The 17,692-nt window shown below is 40.6% G+C and overlaps 1 protein-coding gene across 2 annotated transcripts in view; it reads left to right on the forward strand.

The window, feature by feature from the left end:
• MACROD2 (mono-ADP ribosylhydrolase 2) overlaps positions 1 to 17,692 on the forward strand; it is an 857,698-nt gene that overhangs the window by 789,488 nt on the left and 50,518 nt on the right. The window contains exon 11 of one of the 2 annotated variants that reach the window (XM_035322711.1): positions 5,008 to 5,091. In XM_035322711.1, coding sequence (XP_035178602.1) covers positions 5,008 to 5,091 — 84 coding nt within the window. The remainder of the gene's footprint in view (positions 1 to 5,007; positions 5,092 to 17,692) is intronic. The other variant, XM_035322712.1, reaches the window with a different exon arrangement.

A 17,692-nucleotide genomic window follows, 5' to 3' on the forward strand; every position in this document is an offset into this window, starting at 1 on the left:
AAAAAAAAGAAAAAGCAATTGTTGGATTCATGGAGAGCGCATGCTTCAGGCTACACACATGTACGACCTTTGGCAGAGATTCCTGTATACTAAGTTTCTCCTAAATCCATGTGCCTACAGCATGTTGTTGGCTGGTTGTTTCTGAGGGGCTAATATCTGGCCAAGAGAAAACATGGAGAAGCACAGGGACTCAAATGAAATGTAGACTCACTGTATTTTTACCGATTTCAGTTTGAAGAATCTAGTAGAATGACGTGGCTATTACAGAATCAGTCCTAATTAAAACCCGGTGGCAAGAGTTATAGGGGAAAAAAAGCTGATCCTGGTCTGGTGTCAGCTAAAGTCAGTGGGAATATGTCTGTTGGTTTCAGTACTCACAGATTTAGGCCTTGGGAATGGCTAAAGAATTAGCCAGGAGTAAGGAATAACAGATGACCAAATGTGTATCTTAGTGATGTACACAGTATGAAAGTAATCTCTGTCTTATGTTTCTACCACCCTGAAGTACAAATATCTAATTACTTGCACAAAGGCTTTTCTTTCTATGATTTCTCTTCAAAATAAATAAGGGAATATCTTAATTGCATGTCTGCCAGGTAATGTCCATTAATATCTGTGTTAATATTATACAATCAAACAGACAAGAATGATCATTTTGGTGACTTAATCACATAACGTCCCTACATATATAGGAAATACTAGAAAAATGAAGACATTTGAAATACAAATAGCCTAGTCTTATTAAGTATACATACTCAAGACCACCCTTTTAATGGCATTTAACTTACAGGATTTTAACCCATCAGTTTGTTATTCTGGATGCTGTTTCTTGTAGCAGCTGCTAGCTTTACTGCACCATTTAATTCAATGAGCTTTGATATTATCGTATTTCATAAGGCTAGCTGTTAGAATGGCTTGAGGCAAAAGGGCAGATGTAGTAATACCAGGTATGGACTTGTACAGTTCTACATCTCAGCTTTCTTTTATGAATGATACCCTACAAAAGTAAAGAAAAAGACCAGATGAGCTAATGGTCTTGTCTGCCTTTAACTTCAGGTTTTTAATGCTGCAGAGTCATGATGCTTAATGTTTTCAGCCCCATTAAGGGAAGATTATTCTCAACTTTAACTTCTGAAGGACTTGGCTTTTATACCCATAGCTTCACATATCCACGCATAGAAGCATGCAAAATAAGTCCTAATACTGCCATAATTGTGTGCGCAATTGCAGTGATTGCATCTGGAAATTACAGAACCATGTGCTATTATGAGAAGCACAGTCCAGATATGGAATAATACTACATTATTATGCATGGACATAAGTTGAATCTCCTACCATTATTAAAAAATAATGAAGTGTTTCAGTTCTCAGGCTATGTTTTCCCCAGCCTGTTTGGCTTCACTCCCCACAGGGGGACCAAGGCCTTTTGGCCCTGTGTGTGAATGTTGCCACACGACTGTCTCTCATTTCCCATCTAATAGTTGTTTATAAGAAACGTCCTGCTGGTTATGCCATTTCTATCCCAAGTGTCCTACCTAACCACCTATTCGTTACTTCAGAAACCAGCCAGCTATAGGATGGCAGGCCAAAGGATCTCATTGACACTAACAAGAGAAGCACAATTATAAATAATGTTGTATAAATACAGTATTTCCTTGTACACTCCACTGTGTACACGGTCTTAAACTTGGATACATTTTTTTTATTGGAGGAGACTTTCTCTTTTACTGAGAAGAAAATAGCAAACATTTGCACACAGTAAGATTTGGAAGCTGTGAGGGGTTTTGGAAATAGCTTCTTTGGAGACACACTGTTAGATCTAAGTGGTTTGTTGACCCTCTGCGTTAGCCTACAAGGACGAATAGTTTCTACTAATGTTAGATCTCAGAACACCTTTTGTATGGATGTTTATGTTTATAAAAGCTTTGAATATGATCAGTTCAGACACCTATCTAGGTGTTCTGTTTTTAAACAGAAATTTGCAAGCAGATAAAGAGTTTGAGGTACTCAGCTCATGGGCAAAGACATGGATGCTATTGTAGAGCAGAAAGGGTTAAGAGTTGGTGTTTTGACCACAACAAAAAGCCATTATTTTGAATCCTGCACAAATCCTTTTCTGTCTCTGAAATGATGGAAAACTGGTAAAAAGCAGTGAAATTGTGATTGAAATCTTATTCTCCTGGGATAGTGCCTCTACATCCTTTTGTGAGCATTTTAAGATCCTCTACAGAATGCAGAAAGACCATTTCTTTTGAGATAGTAACAGCTCTGACTTCTCTGAATATCAGCCTCCTCCTTCTCCGTCTTTGTGCTGTCAATTAAGATGTTGGTTGTACTATCTAATGTGTTCAGATACTCCTGAAAGACCTGGCTGGACACTTGCACTTAAGCTTGATTGACATTTGACTTGGGAGCTTGGAGGAAGTCTCGCAGATTGGTTAGATGATAAAATTCATCATCACAGGGGTGAGTGTTGATTGAAACACTGCTATTGATTTAGTCCCCTGATGTGAATCATTGCCAACCAAAAGAGGGAAAATAGCAGGTAGTGCAGAATGGCATTAGAACCAAAGAGTCCATACATCAATATGGTCCATTATAAATATTCAGGTTATTTTTTAAAAGAACTGGAGAGTGTTGGCAGGAACAAATCTTTAAAAGCCTGGTTGTTTTCAGGATCTCTCTTTTGTATTGAAGTTCTTGTTGAACATCACCATTGCTCTTGAGTAACCCCTTTAAAAGTGTTGACCAAGTGTGTATTTCATGTATTTTTGCCTTTCTTTTCCCCCCACTGTATTTCTTGTGGTTACTTTTGCATTCTCAGCAGCCCAGAAATTGATCTCAGTACTTGAAAACTCTTGTTTCCGTCAAAATATTGTATTTGAATCTCAAATTCAGATGAACCAAGGTGATGACATGAACTTGGTCCTATATTAAGTGCTGCCAGGACAGGTTTACTTCCTGATAGCAATCCAAACCTCAAAACATGTTCTGCTTTACAACACATCACTTATTTACTGATCACAAAGGGCTCTTCATGCTTTGAGCTATATGGAATTATACAACGATATAGAAATTATGTGCTGAAAGCAATTTTTACAGTATTTTGACAAGTTTGACAGTATTCTGTTTGGACTTTGGAGGCTGAAATATAATATTCATTCCTTAAAATGAAGCAAGTGAAATTGAATGCAATTGTTCACATGTAGATCTCCATTTTTGTTGATATTTTGAGCTGTGACTTCTTGTAAACTCTTGCTGGCTTCTAAATCCATGGCAGCTCTTTTAGGACTTAGGCACAGCAGAATAACCAGTGAATGTTTCCTGGGTTCCATATGGAGCCAATGATTCGCTCCCTTTTTGTCTCTCAAAAGAGTACAGTCTTCCCTTTGGCATTGCAAGTTCCATTTCCATATCCTCATTTCTTTCATACGTTGTGTTTGGAAACCTTTAGCACTTTCGTTCTATGTATGTGTAGTTGTGGGAGGTCAGGAGAAGGTTATCGAAGGATAATATCTACAGCTGTTAGCAGAGCAAATTCCTCTATGAGAAACCAACCATCTGATTGCTGAGAGCTTTTTTACAAATCCAGTGACATACGTAGATTATTGCATGGGGTAGGTATGACAGCAGAAGAGATGGAAGGGTTCCCAGCATGAAGCAATTTATAACACACATGTAAATTTTTATTTTATTTTATTTTTTCCCCCATTGCTATTAGGTAATTAGTTTGAGGTAATACTTTATCACAGCATGGCAATAGGGCTAGATCAAGTAAGGTCATACGCTTTCCTAAGTTTCCTGGTTACAAGCATTCATTTCTTTCCAGCAAAAACAAAAAATACATTTTCTTTAGGCTTTTCCTTCAACCAAAGCCCTCAGTTGACCATAAGGAACTGGGAGGTGTGGTGGAAAGTCAAATGACAGAAAATCATTTTCCCATCTCTGCTGATTAGATTCAATATATGTAAGGACTTGAGTTTTAATTTTCTGCTATTCTCTTCTTTCAGCCCAGGCTTTGGTTAAGCAATAGTGAAGAATGTTCTAATTAGTGAGCTTGCTTTCATTAAATATCTTAATTTACAAATACTTTTTATGATTAATTTCCAGGTTGGCCCCCTTTTTGTGCTAACAGACTTTCTATGCAACCAGTTTATGCCTTTAGGCCTGTTTTAGCAAACATACATAGATGCGATTTGATGCTTATGTGAAGATGACAAGATATTCTGAAAATGCTGTAGAAAACCTCATAATTTTTAGAATTTAACGAATTTTAAATACTGTGAACTTCAATCTCTACAAATAGGGAAAATCTTAAACTTCACTGGCCTCAGTTACTCTTCTGCTTAGAAGGATTTCCTTTTCCTCTGTCTTCCTGTTGCTAACAGGTTGGAAAGCTTTGCTGCCTTTTTTTTTTTTTTTTTTTTTTTTCCAACCAGAACATTTCTATCTCATAAAACTTTCATTTCCTTAACTTTACTTCACTATCAAACTTGCTTCCCTACCTCTCATTTCATTACTAATTTCAGTCAATATTCATTTTGTTGCCGTGTTATAACACTGAATGAAGAATTGAACTGAGAGGGAAAAATCATTTCATTTGGATTATTTCTCCTCAGTTCCAAAATGCAGTATAATATATATTGCTTTAAAAACTACTAATGAATATATACATATATATATATATATATATATATATAATTTCTGAAGAGATTAAGAGCCTGTAAGGAAGCAGGTCATTTTAGCATGAGCTTTCTTCACTGCTGCATGTGAAAGTTAGGGAAAGTCCAGTCCAAGCTGAAAGATAGCTATTACGATCCTTTTATAGTAGATGATGCAGTAATTAATTTTCATAATAGAAAGGTAGGCATCAGGCACTGGGTGGAGTGCTGGGGTAAAATGTACTCACAGTTGCAGTGTTACACAGTAAAATTTGAGACGATAACACAGTTTCAAAATCATATACGTAATATTTTCTCTCTCTTTTTTTTTTTTAATATGTTAAAGAAGGGTTGGAACAAAAAGGCCAGCTTCCATCTCCCACGAAGTGCAAAGCAGAGCAGTCTGACGACCTGCAAGACAATGCTGAAGGTAGGTGGTCTGACAGCTTTCAGAGCTATTAATCAATTTTATGTTTTGGTGGAAAAGTTTATCCTGAGTTCTTGTGAAAGAACTGGAATCCTTTTATTTAAGAATGTTATTTGCACACACTTGGAAAGTTCATTTTTGCCTAGATCATGACACTAATTCTTCTGAAGTGTATTTCATCTCAGGGTAGATTCAGAATTACAAATGGTATTTTTACAGATTAGCACTGATATAAAATGGAAAATCATTGCTGTTTTATCTCAAAACTGTTCTGATTTTATGTAAGTAATAATAGAAAATGATTGCATGTTTGCAGTGCTTGGGTCACTGTGGTTCCTTAAGCTGCTCAGGTAAATCAACTACCCACAGCAATACACAGAACAATATAATTCTTGCTTTCCTTCTCTATAAGAAAATTTTGCTGTATCCCTTTCCAATCCAGTTGTAGTGTTTATGGCTTCAAATCTTATGCAGTGCATTACATCTTTGCATGGTCAGAAGTCACAGATGCTAAACGTTACGCCTACAGTGCTCTGGAAAGAGCGCTTTTCATGCTCTCCAGTCTTCACAGGGTAACTAGTCCATGTGTACAGAGGCAAATGCAGTCTCTGTCACTCCAAAATTGGAACAAGGTATCTTTTCAAATGTGTATCTCATTGGGAGAGTTGCTAAAAGACATTAACATCAAAGACTAATTTTCCGAGTGCAGAGTTTGACGTTGCTGTTCTATGTGTGGAAGAGCAAAACGCCCAAATGCTGCCGAATTCCCCTTAGGTGGAATACTTAAAAGGATGAACCTTAATCTTTAATCCGTGACAGTTCCTTATCATGGATTACCTTTGACCTAATGTTCCTAAATTGACACATCTCATTCTGCACCTCAACCGGTGGCTCCATGTTCTTCATCATTTTGACCTAGCGCTGTGCTTTCAGCTCCTAAAATATTCTGACTGGGGTATAGTGTGAGTCATAAAGAGCAGAAAAATGTTAACATCTATCACTTTAAGTAACTGCTAGTAACATCCTGTCACTAACATTGTGACTGGTTGTTAATGGCAAGTACTTAAAGTAATAGCTGTCATCGCCTGGAAGGTGTGGGGGGAACCAAGAAATCTCATCCTGACTGGTCTTCTTTCATGCTTGCTTTCATGCTGTGCTAAACCCAACTGAAATTAAAATACTATTTTTTTTGTTTGGATTAGAGAATTCCATGATGACAAACCACACATTGATTTGTACGCAGGATAAATGGGGGGTGGGATCATGGTGTCATTTTCCATATTCCTAAATAGGGAAAACAATAATAGTTTTTATGATTTATATATATATTTACATATATATATATATTTGAGTGCTACTAAAAATCTTCATTGTATCAGTGTCTTAAAAAAAAACGAGGAGGAGGAGGGGGGAAAAAAGTGTTGGAAAACTGTAAGCTTTTCTTTCCATAGGAAAAAGAACTGATGTTCCACCAACTATTTCTGTGGTTTACTAAATTCAGTCCCCTAGTTTACTATTCCTGTCAATGTTTTCCTGGTGACCTACAGTTCACTTTGTGGAATACAAACAAATGCGTCGGAAGGGTGAAGTAAATAGCATGGCAATAGAATGATTGCATTACCCTCGAGCTGTAAAATGCCTGAACTCCTTGAATTTGATGCTGCACAGTAGATTTTGCTGATGCAGAGTTGAGGCCTGTAACACATAATCACTGCTGCAGAATTTAATCTAGCAGGTGACGGAGTCCTTTTCTCCTTAGGCAGAAATCAGGCCTATAATGTTCAGGATTGAAAGTCTCAATTTAGACCAGAGTCGTTGAGTTGTTGTGTTGGGGGAAAAAAAAAAAAAAAAGTAATTAAAGCGTTTCTTGGGGAGGGAGGTGGGGGGGAACCTGGATCAGATGTCGGTGGAATTACCTGTGCCTCTGTTTTGAAAGGGAATCACACAGCTAGGCTCCAGACACTGAATTCCCATAAAGTTGCAAAGTGGCCAGAGTCTAATGCAGCACACCTGTGAGTCATTTCCATTTAAGTAAATGGGATTTGCACACATTTGGCTGAGAATAGGACTTAGTTTCTGTTGTTCTAATTATTAGCTGTTGGTTTTGACTAATTGAAAGCAACATTAACGTGCAGCTTTGACGATTCCAAAAGCTGTGAATATGTGACATGAACCAGACCGCAAGACCTCCTTCATGTCTGAATGATTTTATTTAGATAGGTAGGGGTTTGGCTTCACTTCCAAGGAAGTGCCTTTTTTTTTTTTTTTTTTTTTTTGGTAAGGTTTCTGCGTACCTAATGCATGTAAGCAGTCTCAGATAAAACACACTAAAGCCAACCTCTGTCTGAGGTCAACTTTGCTGAATTTTCCTCATGGTGAAACAGAATCACAGAATCACAGAACTGTAGGGGTTGGAAGGGATCTCAAAAGATCATGGGGTCCAACCCCCCTGCCAAAGCAGGTTCCTCAGAGCAGGCTGCCCAGGTAGGCATCCAGACAGGCCTTGAATATCTCCAGAGAAGGAGACTCCACAAGCTCTCTAGGCAGCCTGTTCCAGTGCTCCATCACCCTCACTGTGAAGAAGTTCTTTCACATGTCGGTGCAGAACTTCCTGTGTTCTATCTTGCGGCCATTGCCCCTTGTCCTATCCCCACAAACCACTGAGAAGAGGTTAGCTACATCCTTCTGTCTCCCACCCCTCAGATATTTGTACATATTGATAAGATCCCCTCTCAGTCTTCTCTTCTCCAGGCTGAACAGACCCAGGTCTCTCAGCCTTTCTTCATAGGGAAGATGCTCCAGGCCCTGTATCATCTTTGTGGCCCTCCGCTGGACTCTTTCCAGAAGATCCCTGTTTTTGTACCAGGGAGCCCAGAACTGGACACAGTACTCCAGGTGAGGCCTGACCAGGGCAGAGTAGAGAGGGAGGATCACCTCCCTTGACCTTCTGGCCACGTTCCTTTTAATGCACGCCAGGATCCCATTGGCCCTCTTGGCCACCAAGGCACACTGCTGGCTCATGGCCAACCTGTCGTCCACCAGGACCACCAGGTCCTTCTCCTCAGAGCTCCTCTGAGGAGAGTGCTTTGTGTTCAGAGTGTTTTAACCTTCAGGTAGTTAACATGCTTTATGTACCCGAAGTATTAAAAAAAAAAAAAGGTGGTGGGGGGGGAATAAAAAAGAAAATAAATAGCTTCTAGCAATAAAAGCTAGTCCAAAGATGCTTACATTTAACACAAGATACTATTTTCCCCTTGGTGCCATGACTAGGCATAAAATATTTAGCAAATATACACTGAGACAAAGGAAGCACCAGATATTTTTGCACTACGTAGCTGTCAGTGCCCTTTTAGACCAACAGTGGGAGTGCAGCTTGCTGTTTCAGCAGCCTCCCGCCACCCTGAGACGCATGCCCTCATGGCAGCTTGTAAAAACTATTCCACCAGGTTCAGTAATATTTTCTACAGCACGCCAAGCTGGTTCATTGGCTGGAGGTAATGGAGCACTATCTTTTCAGTGTGTGTCAAAGTCTCCACAGAAGATTGTGGCAAGTAGGCTCCTTCATTACTACCCTCTCCGCAATCAAGGAAAGTCGAATAAGTGGCTGTGTGTCAGGAGCTTGTTTTGCAGTAAGCTAAAATAAACACTTGACATGCTAATGAAAGCAATTTTATACTGAACCTCTAAAGTATTAATGGTGTCTGTTATTATGCTATTAGATATATTGTTCTCGGCATTCAGACCGTTGATAGCGAAAAGCAAATGTGAACTGCATAGCAGATTCTCCTGTCAGTTGTTGTATTTGGAGATGCGGATAGGCTGGATACACAGAGAAACTTTCTTTACTGCCAGGTTCCCTGCAGTATTTCAGGTTTTACATGTGCAAACATGAAGTGTAATTTATTTATTTTCCCTGAGTCCTAAGGAAGGGTACAGTCAGCCAGTGAAGATTTTGCCTTTGCCTTGGTCAGATTCATTCATTGACCAAACAATTCCAAGCAAGTCTGACATTAGAAAAATAGAGTATTTTTTGCACTAAGCCAAGCTTGGCACATCATCAATAGCTTCATAATGCAAGGATGAAGTCATTACATAAACAAAATAGTGCTCATTGCAGCACAGAAGCCATGAGCTAGCATGAATGCCAAAGGTCACGTGTTCTCATCCTACTCATCCCTAACAAGCAAAATCAAACTCTTTTTAAAGCAATCTAATGAATTTTAAAATGTTCCTTATTTCTTTTTATCTCCCCAAATGGCCTCCTATGTGTGCTGAACAGTGAGGGGTATGCAGTAGTTTTTCTTGGTGCAGGGAGAAGCATAGCTGTTTGCCATTTCCTTCCTTCTGGATTTCTCAGTGAGATATGAAATGGAGCCTGCCCAAGAGCTGCCTCATCTATTCCTCTGTGGCCTGCAGGTGATCAATATCATATCAAAGATGACTAATACAGCCAATAACAGCAGCATAAATGCCTGATCTTTCTCCTCCTTCAGGAGAAAGCTAATCAATCCATGTGGCAAAAGCCATTTCTGTGCCTTCCCAAGGTCAGGATCCTACTTGTTCTCCATTGGGGGTTGTGAAGACAGAAATGGAGTTCTGCAAGATGTCTTACTTGAGCTTTTTTCTTCAGCTCCTCCCAGAACGAAGTACTGCATTCTTCTGACAGATTGATAGCCTGTTGGTCTCGCATGATCACCTCAGCTGAGGCCCAGCGTATGTGTGAGAAGCTGGTCTGTTGGAGTTGCTCATCTAGGATGAACTTTGCCTGTTTTCCCTTTTCCTGGTGGGAAGGAGAACAGTTTGATGGATAAGCCAAGCCAGGAGGATCAAAATGAACACAAATCACCTTTAGGATAGTTGGTAGAGTTGGTTCTGTTGCCTGATGGGGGTCATTGCACTACCAGCCTCAGAGCTTTCAAGGGCAACATCAAACATCTGAAATGTTGTTTGGCAGCATCAGCAGTCAGGGCTCACTAGCAAGTCCCTGCCTCACTCCAAATAGTTGTGCTGTGTCTACAGACGCCAGTCTTCTGATTTGAGTATGCACTAGAAATGGGGCTAAGTAGAGTTGCATCTTATCTCAACAACTCTTTGGTTCAGCAGGTCATGGCGATTAGGTAGGATTCTTACCAAGAGGGAGGAGACATCCTTGCACCTCATCCCTTCATCAAGGAAGCTTTTGTCCAGTGACAAAAAAAAAAAAATAATAATAATAATCTTAGGACTAGAAAGTAAAGCTCAATTTACAGCTTAATCCCATACTTGTGACATTAGTGTAAGGCTTCCCCTTCTTGCTTCTCCTTTCTATACCATGATCTTTGCAGCTTTGCTGCTCACTGCCTTACTTCATGGTGTGGAGGATATAGCGTGTGCACTGGTAAAAGGCAGCAGCGCTGGGACTTGTGCTCCTTCCCTGGGGCTGGGGAGACGTCTACAACAGCTGTGGCATGTTACCACTGCCCAGCAATGTTCAAAGCATCTTTCTTATGGTCTTTCTAATACAATGCAGACCTGAATGTCTGTCTCTTTAAGGTATGGATTAATATTAACAGGAGTCGACTTCTGATTAAGTTTGAAAATGTTACTTGATTTATAGCAGGCAATTCTTTTATCATTTGAGAAATTGTAGCTACGTTTCTTCCTTGCATCCTACAGGGCAGTAATATTCTTCAATAAATTTCAGCTCTACTCATAATATACCAGAAATGAACATCTAGACACATAATTATGCTTCAAAAACACACGCTCTTGTTCAGCCTTAAAAGTGCTACTTCTTATTAAAGTAGCTTAGAAGTTACTGCATTCTTTTTACCACCAAACTAAATCCTTAAATAAAAATTTAAATTAAGATAAAGTGCTACAGATGAAATTCCCTGGGAAGCATGTGTATCAAACATGTCCGTAAAATGTTTCACCTTAATGTAGATTGGTTATATTTAAAGTGATGCTATTAACCCCTATCCACTTTGTCTGATAGCTTCTTTTTTCACTCTTGTTTTGAAGTCTACCATCTGTCTTGACTGATTACAGCTCTCAGAATATCAGGTGATCACGTTCCACTTAACCAGGGGAAAAACAGGACGTTATCTGTATTTTTATTCGTATTTGCTCTCCAAGAAACCCCCTCTTAGACAATTCTTTTCGTTGCTGAAGTGCATACCACTCTTTCATAAAATTGCCATGCAGTGGTCACACGAGGCAGCTTGGAAAACGCAGCTCATTTTGGCCTCCGCAGGTGACACGCCGTCTTGTTGCCTCAACCATTTACATGCTCGGGTTTCTTTTAGCAGCCAGCTTAATGCGTATGTAAACTGTACCAGGCAAACAGTTGCAATTCCTGTTTTCACACTACATGCATCAGAGCAGATTTTCTTTCTCCTGAGATGAGCTAAGGTGCAAAATACTAGGTTAGTAAACTGACTAATGCGACGTTGTCAAAGAAGAATTATGCGCAGTGACAAACCGACATACCTGCAGGGGACTCATCTGTCACGGAATTCCTTTCTCATTTCTAGCCGTTAAGTGAATAACAGTAAAGCATTGTGATCGTTCAGGTCCAGCACAGAAGACAGAGTTAGTCCCTTAATTCTGAAATGCTAAGGCAAAATGGTAACGTGCTTGTTTTGGTTCATGTTTTATGATGTTTTAGCAAACTTGATCTCCTATCTGGTTTCCCTGTCCATTTCTTCACTTTGTTACATTGCTGCGCCATATGATATCAGGAACTATATGCAAAAAATAATAATAAAGGAAAAAAATAAGATAGCTTTTATGTTTTATTTTACCTGTGGCTCAGAGAAGAAGCTGTGCCACAGCCCTTAATGGTGCTTGGTTACCTAGTCTCTTAGGCACACCAAGAAAATATGAATGGGTAGTAAATTGACATAGTAATGAAAAATTTGTGATCATATCATGCACCTTCATGTATGGGGTCCCTTTCTTTTTCTTTCTGGTAAACAGAACTGCCTGTAGGGGTGGGAGTCAGGACTCCTCCCGTCTGCTCTGAGCTCTGCTGCTGCTCTTCAGCACGCATCAAATCACATGAGCAGTTTCTGTCCAATTTTCTACCCTATAACAGTATATGAATAGGAATACTTGCACAGCAGTCTGTGTATTTTTTGCATCAAAGTGCAAATTGTATCTTTGTCCTCCGTATGGACTGTTTATGGTGTCTAGGGCATGACGTCCACCTTCCGGTTGTTTTGGAGAGCTCAGGCTTCCAGGAGATGTCTGCTTTCATCTGTTTTGAACAGACACAGTTGCAGATTGTCAGAAATAGCAATGATCAGCATCTCTGGCAGTGAAATTTTAGATGTCTCTTGCCAGGCACCTGTGTTGCAAAATCTGAATCACGGTATGTGTCACGCAGAAGAATTACATCCATTGAGAAACCAGCCTAGCACAACATTCCCAGCAACATTATGGATGAAGAGGGTTGGGAGAAATCTGAGTGCTTTTGTCTTCTAAGCACCTCACTTGGTGCTGTAGCTGTTGGCCCGCACATTGTCCCCTGGTTCTTCCCCAGCTAGCAAAGGTACAGTGATGTGGAGTTGCTTGCCTTGTGATCCACAGAGGAGAGAGGGAAGGGGAACACGCCTAGCGACTTTGGTGGGCTTTAGATTAGGCTCCCATATTTCTCAGGATGTTAAACAGAGAAATACAATGGTGTTATTTTTAACCTCTGAGATAATCCTCATGAGCTGCAGTTTTCTCATTCTTTTCCCACACTCCCCAACAATTCTTGACAAAATGCTGCATGAAAATGAAAACCTGTTATTTATTAGGCTGACAGCCTTGCAAGGCTCGGCGCATTGATAGCAGAGCATTCAGGTCCGTGTCTGCAGTGAGGAACATTGTTGAAATGGCAAGGGGGGAATAAGTCTCATAACTCCATTAAACAATTACTGCAGATAATTCTTTACTACCCCTCCTAAAATTTACCCTACAGGGGTTATATGCAAGTAGTGATTAAAACTGACCTAAATCATAATTTAATTAAAATAAATTAAAATGCAAACCAAAAATGTTCGGTAACCTCAGGCCACCACCCTAATGATTCATTTTAATGCATATGTAGTTCTACAATAATGGCCTTTGTGTGTATCTGCTTTTTGTTTTATGTCTGATATCATTTTGCCATTGGAACAGCCTGAAAATGGTTGCAGGCTGTATGATCTTGACTGCATATACAGATCTATGTGTGCTTTCTTTTTGTATATTAGGATTTTCCCTGAAGTCAGCAGATCTGCTCATGTGCATAGAATGTAACAGCTGTAAGATCGGGGCCTGTATTTTTAATTTTCTCATTAATTAGTTTCCCTGTTATCCTAGAAGAACCTCACATCATTAGTATGATTGCCGCCACAATATTTTTGTGCTGTTAGAAGGACAATTCTAAACAATTCAAAAGCATCTCTTATCTGCCAGATCCCATTTTGCATTTGTCACAGAAGCATAGCCCCACTTTGGAAGAGATTCGCCAGCCTGACCATGGGGGATTTGCATGGCTGGTTGCCCCCAGCAGAACCGGAGGTGCTCCCAGGGTAGCAGGAGCCACGCGAGGATGTCACAGGGTCACAGCCAGTGCTCGAGGTGATGCACACACAGATATCTGGGAAGGACAAGCGAGATGCGACCCTCAGGCGCTGACCTCTGTATCATTTATTCCTTCTCTAGGAAGGAGGAGGTAGTCTGAAAGAGCCTTACTCAGACTGTAGACGCTCTATGGCTGATAGAGTACTACTTTCTGCCTAGTGAAAATAACTTTATTATTAATAACCTCTATGTTGGAAGGGTAGAAGTAGACTGGTTAGGCAGAATTTCTTCCTTTGACTAAAAACATGTTATCTGCAATTCTGTTTTCTTCTGAAAAATGTCTTTTTGCACCAGTTTTTGAGACATTGACTGTAACCTTAGCTCTAAAAATGTCTCTGACTACTTATGAAGAAAGGGACTGCTGAGGAGTAGGTGTATGAGAATCTGGCACTCATTCAGCTCTGAAATGGGAAGAGCCAAGAGGCCAGAAGACTATTAATATTTCTGACTTGCCATGTTTGTCGCAAGAGCAGTGAAAGATGTAAAAAGCCATGCGCCTCTGGGCTCTGGCAGAGCAAATGGGAAGAATACTAAAACCTGCTCTGGTGCTGCTGCTGAGAGCTTGTCCCCTGGACATTCACAGGATTCTTGTCTCAGCCCTCTCCCATCTGACTGCCGGCTTATTATTTGTCATATCATCTGCTTCGTTTTGGGGCTGCTCCTGCAGCTGGCGTATCACTGTGCATGCTAAATACCTCTCCTTAACATAAAGTGGGCAGCCACTTGCAGAGTATCCAGTTTTCTAGCTTAGTTAGAAGTGCTGCCTGCTTTGCCAGCTTGCTGAGTGTGCTGATTGATTGCTGCTTAGCCTGTTTGCTACCAAATATAAATGAGGGTATATATCATATGGGGAGAATTTCCTTGCTGATCCCAAAGAAAAAGGCCAAGAGGGGAGAGCAAGCTCCTACTGTGCAGTAGTCAGCTTGGCACAGGAAAGGAAAATACATGGCCAGGAGTAGGTATTTTAGCGTCTGATGTGCTTATTTTGTTTGTATTGTGCTACTGTAATTCTGAAAGTCCTGTTTTTTCATCTGACTGCCATGCTGGAGAACAGAAACAGATGTTCCCATTTGTCTTTTGATGTGGCTCAAAATCATTTACATTTGCTGGCCTAAAATGACAGGACATGTCATTCGCCACTTCTTCCATCTCCTTTGGAGTGAGTGACAGATTGCTGTTCAATTACCAGTATAATGAAAAAGCAGATACTGCGAGGACAGTTTTCACCTAAAGGAAATGCCATCGCCAGTTGCTGCAGTAGTGGAAAAAGAAGGATGGCAGACACTGTAGAAGCCATCCAGTAGGAAAATACATTTTTAGTATTAATAATGTCGGGGGAAGGCTCAAGGGAAATGCACAGGGTCTGGCTTTCCTGCCTGGAGAAAAGGAAAGCAGGGGTGAATAAAAATATGATGAAGAACAAGCTTGCTTCTCTTCTAAAATATGTTTTCAGTTCTTTGCCTTGAGCATGTCCTACTTAAAGCCTTCACATTTTCTCAGCACCCAGCTCCAATGGAGAGCAGTAATTACAGAAAACTTCTTCAGTAGAAGACACTTGGTGAGAGGTTCATTAGAAGAGAATTAAAAAAAAAAAAAAAAGTCAAATGCTTTGGGATTAACCACTTTTTCAGCCCACAGTTGTCTTTCTTACCGGTGTGTTCTTACTCCACTTCCTCCATTTCTTCTGAGATGAAGAGGTTCTCCAGGCCAAGCAGAGCTTAACCCTTCACTCTGTGAGTCACTGCCTTCAGGATCACTTGCTCACTCTTAATTTTTTAGTGTTTGCCTTTCTCTAATTCTAGCAGTCACTTTGCAGGCACAATGTGTACTTTCCATATGCTGATCAAGATTAATTCTCATGTTGTAGTCCAGTCAGTCTGTTAGACTGGGTCAGAGTACAAGAGGTGAAACTTTTGCTTAAAGTCTTCTACATTTTTCGAGAGGAACAAAATGAAGTGTTCCATGGAAAACGTGTTAAGAATCCAATCCAATCCAAGTGCTGTAATTATGATTCCATTATTCCAGTTTTAAACAGTGAACCCCTAGTAAAATAATAGCCTTAGGATGGGCAAAATGTACTGCTGAATATGTGCATTCCAGTAATCTGGTGAAGGAGGTGATCTGTTAAGCTTTCTTTTGAGGTATGAGTTGGGTATGGGAAAGTGACTTTAAAAAAAGGTGTAGTCCCTCGAAATAAATATGAATTAATCCCTTAAATGCCATATTTTAGCCAAATACCTCATGGTTGTAGTCATGCTTATTATAACAGATGTAGCAACAAGTATCATCTAGAGTTGTGGCTTTGCGTTGTGAATGCAGTAAGGTAATTGCTGAGATGATTTTCAGTGATGTATCGGGAGCTACTGTTTATGCCTGACCTGCTTTTTCTGAATATGAAGTCCTTTTGTGCGAAGCGAAACATGTTGCACTTGGCCATAATGAAATCCTTTCTGTTTTGGCACTGCTTGTTTAACAGTGATGCAATATTCTCTTTCGATCTGACTTAATGGTAAAGATTTTTCAAGTGTCGCTGTGCTATTGTGTTACAGTATTGTCTCGAACATACTGTTCCTTTCTGCAGCTCTCCAGCTAGACGACTTTATCCCTCTGAAACGCAGCCTGGTGATATAAAGGATTTTTTTTCCTTATTTATTAATTGTCTGCTGCAAAGCTTGCAAATCCCAGAGCTGTGCTTTAAAAGAGAAGGGGCAGGGGGAGAGAGGAGTTTGCCTTCTAGCAGGGCTAACTTTCTAATTTGCGTGCAGTCCTTGTATTGTGCGTGGACAGGCAGAATGATTTAAAGGGAGTGGGGGGAGAAAAACCCAGCTGGGTTTATCAAGCCCTTTTGGTCATCCATGTAATGCAATTTTTTACAGGTTAGAGCTCACTAATGTCGTAAGAAACGACTATCTCTAGTCATCCGTTAAGGCTGGTTAAAGTCAGGGCGGAGAGCTACCAGGCGGGCAGGAGGCCCCAGCCATGGCCATCAGCTGCTCCCTGCCTGCCTCGCCAGTCACAGGCGGGGTGTGAAACTCTCGCTCCATCTCTTCTGAGAGCGGCTCTGTGCGGGGCCAGCTGGGAAACACTTCTCCACGAGTCCCATCTGCTGGATGCCGAGATGTATTGCCTGCTGGAGAGAGGGCGAGCATCATACCTCAGCCTCTAAATCTTAGCCGAGTGCAGCGTGCAACCAGGAGATGCATACTTGCTTCTGAAAAACATGCTCTTTCTCTGTTTTTCTTCCATCCACCTAATTGCATTTGGGCTGCTGCTGTTCTCTTCAACAGACACCATGTGTTAAGTAAAAGCAAGGTGGCAGCGTGAAGAACTTCAACCGTGTTGCTTTAGAGAAGCTGTAATCAGAAAAACCCAGGAGCCAGAAAAGATCACAGCAAAAAATATGCGTATCATTATCAAGCCATTTACAGGCCTGGGAATGAATTTCCTTTCTCCCAGCGTATATGCTCAGCAGTCAGTTTTTCAAATGCCTCATTAAGGCTGGTAGTCAGCTGCTCTCGCCGTCTTTCTCGCCATGCTGGAAGAGAGGGAGCACAGCCATCGCATCTGATCCTGCCTGATGCACGGCAGCCTCTAATGTTGTTATGAAGCTAAAAGAGTGTTCTCCATCACTGACAGTACACGTTTCCCAATACGTTTCTGAGCGGCCCAAGCGAAGGTTAAGAGAGTTTGGTTTGGTGTCCGTAGTATGGCTTTCCCCAGGGTATTACTTCTCTCTGTGGTAATTCGCTGTTTGGCACCTGCCTTCAGAAAGGGTGCTGGAGGGAGGAAAACGGGTAATGAATGCGAATGCAAAGTAGTGGAGAAAATTGGGAACGAATGTGAATGTAAAAAGGGGGAAAATGCATTAAATCCTAGCAATCTTACTGTGGTTTATTTTGCCCTCTCTTTTGAAGTAATTTGTGATGCATTTTGATACTTTATGTTAAGTGGCGTTGAGCCTTTTGCTTTAAAATAAAATTCAGGCAATTCTCCCTCTCCTCCTCTTACC

This window comes from Oxyura jamaicensis, chromosome 3 (assembly GCF_011077185.1).
Source record: "Oxyura jamaicensis isolate SHBP4307 breed ruddy duck chromosome 3, BPBGC_Ojam_1.0, whole genome shotgun sequence".
Classification (NCBI taxonomy): Eukaryota; Metazoa; Chordata; class Aves; order Anseriformes; family Anatidae; genus Oxyura; species Oxyura jamaicensis.